Source organism: Tupaia chinensis, unplaced genomic scaffold, assembly GCF_000334495.1.
Source record: "Tupaia chinensis unplaced genomic scaffold, TupChi_1.0 Scaffold000253_1, whole genome shotgun sequence".
Classification (NCBI taxonomy): Eukaryota; Metazoa; Chordata; class Mammalia; order Scandentia; family Tupaiidae; genus Tupaia; species Tupaia belangeri.
The window spans coordinates 535,774-546,658 of NW_006159733.1; the positions used below are offsets into that span (position 1 = coordinate 535,774).

General features: G+C 40.5%; 1 protein-coding gene across 1 annotated transcript in view; it reads left to right on the forward strand.

The window, feature by feature from the left end:
- DNAH6 (dynein axonemal heavy chain 6) overlaps positions 1-10,885 on the forward strand; it is a 314,451-nt gene that overhangs the window by 203,663 nt on the left and 99,903 nt on the right. The window contains exons 43-45 of the mRNA XM_006149128.1: positions 2,053-2,199; positions 2,752-2,825; positions 5,813-5,967. Of these exons, the coding sequence (XP_006149190.1) occupies positions 2,053-2,199; positions 2,752-2,825; positions 5,813-5,967 (376 nt within the window). The remainder of the gene's footprint in view (positions 1-2,052; positions 2,200-2,751; positions 2,826-5,812; positions 5,968-10,885) is intronic.

Sequence of the window (10,885 nt, forward strand, 5' to 3'; positions counted from 1 at the left end):
ACCCAATGAGCATACTCTTTCCTCCTAAAAATCACTTCTAAAATTGCCTGCACCACCACCACCCCATTTTCAGCTCTCTTGTGAAGAGGATATTTAAACTTCAATAGTCTGGCCTGTTTTTGAGTTTTATATTGTATGGCTCCTGTGCGCATTTGCATGTTAATAAGTTTTGCATGCCTTTTCTCTTAATAAAAAAGAATAGTTTTTCCTCATATTCCACTTTCTGCCTCCCTTGATTAATTCCAGTCAAACTTATACCCTACATTGCACTAAACTGCTCTTCTAGAGTTCACCTCTCCATCTCGTCAAATCCATTGGTCAGTTCTGTCTGTATCTTTTCATTTTAAGTGTAGTTATTCCATGAGCAAGAGAGACAGAGACAGAAAGACAGCACCCCTGACAGGGTCCTGATGCTGCAATTCACCCTCATCCTCAGCCAATCCTGATCATGGGCACATGTATGCCTGGTGTACTCTGGGAGGTCTCTGGAGGCGAACAGGTAAATTTCCTGTGTGAGTCTGTCTCCCAGAGTGCTGTGTTCTACAGCTGCACCACCGTCCAGCCTGCTAGGTTTGTACCTTAACCTCTCCGCAGTGCTTGACATAACTCATCTTTCCTTTCCTCCCTTCTGAAACCCCTTCTTCTAGGTGTTCCAAGACATACAGTCTCTTGGGTTGCCTCCTCTCTTACTGGTTGCTACCACTCACTCTGTTTTGAAGACTGCTGCCTCTCTTCCCTACCTCAAAATGCTGGGATCCTGGGACTCCATTTTTAGTCCTCATTTTTATCTATCCATACTCCGTAGGTAATCTCAGTTAATTTTATAGTGGTAAATACCATCTATACAGAGAAGGCGCTCCAGTGTCTGTCTCCAGCCTTAACCTCTTCTCTGTGTCTGATTTGCATGTTCTACTCCCTTCTCAACATCCTCACTCAGAGGCAACTGGGCTTCTTAAACTCAGCATGTCTAGAACTGAGTTCTTGCTTTATCCTTCTGCCCCAGGCCGTTGTGTACTCTTGCCCAAGAAGGGACTGCCACTTGTTGCCCTAGCCATGAGCCTTGAAAATTCCCATCTAATCAGCGAGCAGTCCTGATGGCTAAACTTTCAAAATATGCCCCAGGTGGGTTGTGCAAGAGCAGTGCTTATAGCACCACAAAGATGGCAGAGCCAGAGCAAAGGAAGATCCCTTCAGTTCCAGAAGATCTCCTGAAAAAGAGAAAGGCTTATCAAACCCTCAAAGCCACCCAAACAAAGCAAGCACTTTTGGCAAAAAAAAAAAAAAAAACTGGCAGTGGAAAGAAAAAAGGCCCAGGGGCCAGCAGGTGGTGTGATGGTTAAGGCACTGGACTTTCACATGGCCAACTGCAATTCGAGTCCTAGACTTAGCATTTTGCTTTCTCACTTTCTCTCTCTCTCTCTCTCTCTCTCTCTCTCTCTCTCTCTCTCCCTCCCGCCCTGTGTGAATACCAGAGACTCCATGGCTCCGTGCACTGTGAGGAGCCCCACATGGGGGTCCCCCACGGAGAAGGACCATTTCCAGGCACTGCTATAAACCACTGCTTTCATCATAACTTGAAATTATTAGAACTATGTTTGCAATTACATTTTATAATAATAAAAAGAGAATAATTTAATTAGAAGCCAGAGAGCCAGGGTCATTTTGGGAGAACTAAATACTGGATGGAGAGAGTTTTGAAAAGAATCTAAATGTCCGGGGCAGGAACGTTGCAAGATAAAGAAATGAGACAATCTACACTTAACATAATTGCAATCTGTATCATAATAAGATGAACATTGCTTATACTGTGAGATCTGACCATTTTACATGTTCAGTTGAGGAAACATCACAAAGCAGAAGAAAAATGTGTCTCCTTGTTTTGATTTCAAAAAATGAGGTCACCAGTGTTACACTATTATATATCCACTGGAGCAATACTTATTTCAGGGAATGTGGAGCTAGTCGGGTTGAAGGATTTCCTACTTAATTAAACTATTACTCTTATTCTATGAATGTAGAATTTTCCTTCTTTTTTCTTTTCTTAAAAAACAGGTATCCTCCAGTGCGATCCAGGAACAATTAGAGAAGAAATTCAGATATTTAGACTCTTCTGCCATGAATGTCAACGAGTCTTCCATGACCGTTTGATTAATAATGAAGATAAACACTATTTCCATGCTATTTTAACAGAAATGGCCAGTAAATATAAGTTTTATTTCACTGTTCTTTTTTTTTTATTTTTGAGCAGAAAAGCAATTTGATTTCTATAGAATAAAATTAAAATGAGTTTGTATAGGGTAACACAAGATGAATTTTAATCATCTGTGAGTAAACCTTATCTTCTTTGATAGCTCAAATATATAAAAATACATTAAAGATTATAAAAATAATTTTATTGAAATTCAGAAAGGGTTAATATTTTTAATTCAGTATCAAATTTTACGTAGAGGAGGGAAAGTAGAAGAAACAGCATTATGTCTGATAAGAAACCAGGATAATCCTAAAATACTTAAGAGATCCAATATTTATTACATGACCAAAATTTTAAGTGTTTATTAAATATTTTTCATCTTAATCCAGGAGATTATCAACCAAACTAAAGAGGTATAATATTAATCAGGCTTTCTCTTGGTTTTCATACTAATTAAGACTTCTAAGTAAAGTAACAGTTAGTATTATTCTGCATTAATCTTAGCATTAAAATACTTCATTCAGCCTTACCATTATATTAAAAATTGTATTTTCTTTTAGATAAACATTTTGGAATTGCAATTGGTCTGGAATATTTTTTGACAAAGCCCATAATATTTGGAGATTTCATTAAGGCAAGTACATTACAATCGACTATATTTGAAGAGTATAAAGCATTCACTATTTTCTAGTTCAGGTTCATATTCTAAATGAACTTTATATTGTAAATATTAACAAGAAAAAATAAAGTTACATTTAAAAAGAAAAAGATCTAGACCACGTGTCAGAAAACTGGCTCACAGGCCCACTCCACCTGCCACCTATTTTTGTAAACAAAGTTTTAACAGAACACAGTCATGCCCATTCATTTGTGTGCCATTTATATGGTAGTTTTTACACTAAGACAGCTCAGTATGAAAATAGGGACAGAGACCATATGGCCAACAAAGCCTAAAAGATTTACTGTCTGGCCCTTTCCTGAAAAAGCTTACTGACTCCTGATATACTTACATTTATTTTGGTAATAGCTTGAATCTGAGAGCTATCAGGTATTCTATTTAGAAGATTTATTCTCTCTCTTTTTTTTTATTAGAGAGAGATTTTTGCTATAGGGTAGTGCACTCACCAGAGAGACAAAGAGAGACAGAGAGACAGAAAGCAAGAAATCACCCCCCAGGATGCGATGTCCACAATGCAGTCCCTTCTCCTCCATTCTCCTCTTGGGATGTTGGACATACAGGCACATGAGCCTGGCTTGAGGTTCAAGCCACCAAGTCCAGGACTTGAACAGCGGTCGACAACGTGGGAGTCCAGCAATGTAACCATCACACCATCTCCTGGTCCCAAGAGGTTTATTCTCCTTAACACAGGATAGGCTTCCTCTTATTATAGTCTATGTAATTGTCCAGTCTCTGCCCAGATGCATCCAGGGATGGGAAGCTAATTAGTTACCAGAGCTGCCCTTTCCATTTCAGGATAACTCCAAGTAGTAGAAACATTTTCCTTATATTTAAGTTCCTTACAAGGTCCTCAAGTGAGTGCCCTCAACTTGTCTTTACATGGGCCTAATTTTACCCTCTGGGCCTTCCTAGAATTTTCCATCTAATCATGCCATCTACTGGGTTGTCACAAAAGTCGTGATGTATTTTTTCTGTTTTTCCCTGCAAAAATGCACCATGACTTTTCCAACAATCCTACTTTGTTAGAGTGTCATCTTGCTTTGCCTAGTTGACTCTAGTTTGGGTAAAACATTCCTAGTGTCTCCAAGAAAGCAGAGCCATCTGTGATTTTTGGTTTTGGGTTTTCGCTTTGATTTTTAGATTTTTACCATAGAGTATGTACCATCACCAGAGTGAGACAGAGAGAGAAGGAAAGTGAGAAATCACCCTCTCAGGGAAGATGGCCATCCCTTCTCTTCCATTCTCCCCTCAGGATTTGGGGCACACACATACATGCTCCCAGATACTGGGTCCAGGACTCGAACCACAGAGTCAGTCATGTAGGACACAGCACCTTAGCCACTCCGCCACCTGCTGACCTCATATCTGTTTTATTCACTCTAAGTTCCTGACTTCCTGCCCAGAGCTAGGTTCAGAGCAGACTTTCAGTCAATGCTTGTTCAACAAATGAAGCAACTCATCTTTATTCTGTGTGTATGCAATTCCTCACCATTCTAGAAATGCCTCTCTAGGTGGCCTTTACCCACTGGCAAATAAAAATAGATAAACACTCAGGGACCATACAGTGGCAAAGTGGTAAAACGTGATGCTCTGCAAATCAGATTCATGTGAGTATTCAGGTCCCACGTGTGCCTGTGATCTGGAACTGCCTGAGGTAAGGGGATGGATCATGGCATCAAGGCTCTGTTGGGGTGCTGTATTTCTCTCAATCTCTCTCTCTTTTTCTCTCTCCCTACTCTCACTCCTCTCTCTCACTGAACTTTTTTGGGGAAAAAAGGATAAATAATGAGGGCTAGTAAGGAGCATAGTGGTTAATGTTTGAGTCACAGACCTGGCAGCTAGAAAATTATGCCAGGCATTTGTGTGTGTGTCCCAAATCCTGGCAGGAGAATGGAGGAGAAAGGATTGCAGCATGGCCATCAACCCTGAGGGATGGTTTCTCACTCGCCCTCTCTCAGTCTCTCTCCAGAGAGTGCACGCACTCTATGCAAAAAACTAAAACTAAAAAGAAAAAGAAAAAGAATAAACAATGGGGACCAGCAGGTGGCGTGGTGGCTAAGGACTGGACTCCCACATGGCCCACTGCAGTTAGTTCCAGAGTTCCAGACCTGGTAGTTTGAAAATCACACCGTGTATGTGTGTGTGTGTGTGTGTGTGTGTGTGTGTGTGTGTGTACGCATGTGTGCCCAACATCCTGGCAGGAGGAGGGACTGTGGTGTGGCCATCCCCACTGGGGGGATGGTTTCTCATTTTCCCTATCTCCGTCTCTCTGGAATGAGTACATGTGCCCTGTGGCAAAACCCTAAACACAGGGATAAACAATGTATGTGTATGAAATATATGTTAATTTACTATAACATTAAAATGTCCAAGGCTTGTTTCCAAATATTCTATTTCCTGTGTGTTTCTAGTGATGACTTTACCAAATGGAGAATAGAGCAAACTTAACGCATGACTCTTTTTGCATTACCTATACATAATTTAGTCAAAGGGTCTGGATGAAAATGTTCTCAGAGTAGTTGCTAGGGCGAGAAAAGACTTCCTCAATAGGTCCGAACAGGGGCTCAGTTCCCCATAGTTTACACTTAAATTTCATTTCTACTGATTTATTTACCCTAGATCATTGTTGTGTAAAAACTACATATAGTTCTGGCAGGATGTTTTATAACAGTAACTGTCTCCCGTGAATAATTTTCAAACATTTAGCTTTTCTAATGTCAACAGCCTAAGAGCAAAAGTGTGAAAGCAGAGTGTGGGATTGTGAGAAAAATTAAAACCCTGTTTCTGAGCTCCAATGTGAGTTTTACTGCAAAGATTATTGAAATTCCCGTGTACCATTTAAAGAAGTTAAATGAAATGCATTGTCCTAGTTATGCATGTTTTGTATATTTATATGTCAGAAATTATCCAACTTGGTTCTTCTCACATAAATCATCTTACAGTTTGGAGCAGAGAAAGCTGATCGGATTTATGATGATATGCCTGATATAGAGAAAATCGCAAACGTTCTGCAGGACTATCTGGATGATTATAACCTCATAAATCCCAAAGAAGTAAAGTTGGTGTTCTTCCAGGATGCCATAGAACACGTTTCAAGGTATAGTGCTGTACAGTGCCCAGTTATGCATTAACTTCATTTCTTTTGAATTAAAAGGTAAAGATTAAGTTGTACAAAACCCTTAAATAGATGGCTAGATAAAGGTCTTTTTAAAAAAAGAACTTTTTAATTTCATTCACCATCATTATTATTTTTTTAATTTGCCCAGAAAGAAACATACAGGGAAAGTGAGAAAGTAAGCCACCAGGTATGGGACTCAAACTGTCGTCAGCCATGTGGGAGTCCAGTGCTTTAACCACCACAGCACCTGCCAACCCCTAGATTAAGGTCTTTTAGCAATGTTCACCATAATGTAAAAGTTGTGTTTAAATATATGGGGCATGAAACTCCTATGAAATCTCAGGGTTATTATTTTGCTAAATATTAATAGATTGTTTTTGTTTGTTTTTATATGTCCTGTGTTTTTACAAAAAGGATCAGAAGTGGTTTACAGAGATACGTGCACAGCTAATTACATGTATGCCTAAAGAAAGAGTGGGTTCAAGACTATGGCAAATTAGCTTGAATCCAGGATCACAAACCCCATCTGCTTATGAGTGTGACTCCCCTTACAAGGGTCCTTTGAGGGACATCTTAACACATGAGCATCCGGCCTGAACATCGTAGTCCTTGGGGCAACACTGCCTGTTTTGTTTTGGTTTTGTTTCATAATAGTGTGTGCTCATCAGAGAGTAACAGAGGCAAAGTGAGAAATCACCCCCTACAGGGGATGGCCAGACCACAATCCCTTCTCCTGCATTCTCCCTTGGGATTTTGGGTACATGTGTATGCACACCCAAGCTTCCAGATCTGGGACTTGAACCATCAAGTCGGTCATGTGGAATCCAACCACCTTAACCATCACAGCATCAGCTGGCCCAAACACTATATTTTGAAGTGCCTCTTGCCTTATCGGACAATCCTTAGTGTTAAAATGACCCTGTCAGGATGAACCAACATCTGCTTCCTGTGCTCTCCCTCACAGGAGACCGTCCTGTGCAGCAGTGACAGTAATGACACTCAGTGCACTTTTTAAACCACACAGTACAGAGCAGCTCGATTAACTGTCAAGACACCTCTTAATGGCTCAGCACCATCAGCTCTTTACAAATAAGGCTCAGAGAACGTCCCAGTGTTCTGTTGCTACCTAGTAAGCCACGCCGACACTTAACAGCTTCACTTTTTTCCTTTTTTCTTGTGGTTCCCAGGCAGTTCTCTCTTGAGTCTGTCTTGCAGCTGTAATGAGACAGCAGCTAGAATGCCTGAAACCTCGCTGCCTCCCTGGGCTCTCTCCAGCATGGCTGCATCAGGGTGTCTGGGCTCTCCACATGGTGGCTCAGGGAGCCCACAGCACTTGCTCTAAGGTGAAGAGCCAGGCCAACTGGCCTTTTTGATTTATCCTTGCAAGTCATGACATGACATATTCCATACTCTTGTAGTTAGAGCAGTCAGGCTGGCCCATCCAGGTTCATGAGAAGAGGACAGAGACTCTGTATCTTAATGGGGTCAAAGAACAAGTAGGACCAGAAATATTATTGCCACTGTCAACCTCTAAATAACAGAAAGACTCTCTAAAAGAAAAATAATGTTTATTTGGGAATAAACATTGCAATGTGGGACACACCCGCCATAGTAGTCTATGGCTCTATTCGGGGAAGAAGGGAAAGCAAAGGTTTCAAAAATAAAACTCAAGGGGGATTACAGAAGTTGTTTAGGGAAAACTGTCCTTGGCTACCAGGATCAATAGTAAGGGTGGCATCAGTGCTAGGTAGTTTCTGGACAGATGTCCTTGTAGAAGTAGTCCCTGTGTCAGATTACAGTGGTCTTTGTGCAAGGCCGTGGTTCTGGCAGAATCTCCGTAATAGCTCTTGCTGTCAGGCATACTTGCCTGAGAATCTCTCCCTCTGCTACCTCCACCCCCTCTCCCACTGCACCATGGCCTTCCCTGACTGGGTTTAATCAGGGTTTAAATTGATACAAACTACTCCATGTTGAGTTTGACAACTTCCATGCATCCAATTTTCAGACAATGTAGTATGCCACAGAGATTACTTACACTGTCCAAAGTCTTCTAGCTAGTGAGCAGCATGCTGAAGATTTATTTTTTTAATTTTTGCCAGAGAGCAGGAGAGAGAGAAAAAGAGACAGAGACAGAGAGAAAGAAAGTGAGAAAGCATCCCCTCTATGGGAAATGGTCACACTGCAATGCTTCTCCATGTCTCCCTCCTTTCGGGATTTTGGGCATGCATCGCACTCCTCCAGTATTGTTTTTCAAGCTGCCAGGTCCAAGATTCAAGTCACTCAGGTAGCCATGTGGGATCCAACTGCCTTAACCACCACACCACCAGCTGTCTCAAGAACATGGGTTGAGAGACAGAGAGAGACTTGATGCCACAATCCTCCAGCCTCCAGTCAGCCTGAGTTGGGGGGGTGCCTGCTTTCATGGCCCTGGTGCTTTAATTCTAACTCCACTTCAAGTATCCCCACCCTAGTGGGCTCCCCTTTTTCTCATAATAGCCTTCTAAGTATTTGAAAATCATTCTCATGCTCCTCTTAGCTTTATCTTCTCCAAGCAAAATTATCTCAGATCTTTCATATCACCTGCTAGAAATTTTTTCCAGCCTTCAACATACAGAGCACTTTTCAATTTTTGTTATTCACTTTTGATATCATATTATGTGGAATAAGCAGTGTAAAATATGAGCAAAAACAGAACTTCCCAATATTTTAGTGGCTTTGGTTTTGGGGGGATTTCTTTTTCCATATCAATTACATTTTAATATTGGTCTTTGTTAAGACTGACAATTAAATCCCCAGGACATTTTTTCACATAAACCATAGGCAAATAAAGTCTTTCACCTATCCTGTATTTCTGCTGCTTATTTCATTCTAATTCAAAAATTTGTGTTTGTAATAGCTCTAGTGTTATAGCATATGATCATTTGATTGTTTGTCATTGGGAGGTTGAGATGCCACTCGCTTCCCATCTGTTCCTCTGCCAACATACCCACACGCTATCCCCTGCTCAGGCAGGCCCTACGCCTGCATAGAAAAAAATAATGGCGGCACTCTGGTCTGGGAAACTTCCTGAAGACAAGACCGAACAATAGGCAGAGCCAATTCCGTTGTGTTTACAGTCTTTCTTACTTTTGTGAAAGAGGCCAAGCCACTCAAGGTTTATTTAAAATATCATAGAGGGAAATTAAAAACTACACCATCTCCAAATCCTGGAGATTTGGTTTTCAGATATATAAAGGACTGTCATGTAAATAACAATGTAGGCATTTTTAGAAAAGATCAGAAACTAGAAAGCAGAGAAACTATATGAAGGGTCTTCATACAGTTCACAGAAAGTTCACAGAAAATGTGTTTTATGGAAAAAACTGTGCACAGATTTCAGTTTTTTGCACCAAAATAAACTCATCCTTTAATTCCATTTTTCGTGAACTTTCAAAGTCCCCACGTCTCTCTCCTTGAAAGTTAGAGCTTTCAAACGCCTACTGCTGATTAGCAAGAGAAAGGCCTTCTTTAGGAACACAAGTTATGGAATGATTCCCAAATGCCCAATAATTTAGCACACAGGACACTTTTATTTATTGATGATATTATAGTTTGTTTTGGTTTGAGATGTAGGGTAAGTGGCTACAAGCCTTCCCAGCTCTGGGGGAAAAGTTACTCCCGAGCCTGTGATTTCAAAGGGCAAATGCACCACAGTTTCTATCCATTACATGCCCCTTAAATTTGTTACTGCTCTCCAAAAGTGATAGGATGGATCGCTCTATCAAAGTAGAGCCCACTAATTGGGAGACTTCATCTTTTGCCTACTATTATAGAGGATTCTTACTGGGAAGAGCTTCCTATCCATTTATATATAGTTTGACAGGGGAAAAAAAAACAGGTAACAGAATGAACAAGTCATTTGATTGTCATATATGCTGCTTACTTTTATATTGACATCCTCTTCTTTCTTTGGTTTCCTTGGATTTTTTAAATTGTACTTGTATTTCTTTATATCTTCAATGAGTCTTTTAGGGAGGGTTTGCAGATGATTTTACTCTCAGACATAAAGTGGTATTTTAACCATCGCCCTATGAACTGCCACCTTGTAGAATAGTTGTCTGAGGCCAGCCTACAATTATTTCTTCTTTGGGGGCAGTCTATTATATCTGCCCTAGATAGTAACACTCTTTTTAATTTTAAACTTCTTATTTGCATTTAATAGTCGTACATCTTTGTGGGTATAATACGTTGTTCTTTTTTCTTTTTTGAGAGATTTTTGCTATAAGGCACATGGGCTCACCGGAGAGACAGACAGAAAGCAAGAAATTACCCCCTAAGGGGGTTAGCCATTCCACAATCCCTTCTCCTCCATTCTTGTCTTGGGATTTGGGGCACACACACACATGCACCTGGCTTGAGTTTTAAGTCACTGTGTCTAGGACTCGAACTGTGGTCAACTACGTAGGAGTCCAGCAGGGTAACGCCATCTACTGGTCCCTACAGTGATTTTTCAAAGCATGCATAGAGTGTGTGATAATCAAATCAGGGATATTACCATATTAATTATTTCAACATAGAATACCAGATTATGATACGTACTTTCAATTTTTGCTCCACTAGTATTTCTTTTTTTTTAATTGGTTATGTTTTGTTTGTTTCTTTACTCCACTGTGGTATAATGTTCCATAACTATTTACCCTATTTACATGCATTCTTGTGTCTGATGATAATTTTTTTATTGAGCCCCTTACCCCCTATCCCCAACCTCAACCTCCACGCAATCTCTGGTACACACATTTGCCCTCTCTTCTTCTAGGCCTTCAAGTCTCTCGGTGTCTGTCCTAGAGTGCAGACATTAGGTATATGGGTTTTGTGTGTGTGTGTGTGTGTGTGTGTGTGTGTGTGTGTGTGTGGAGAG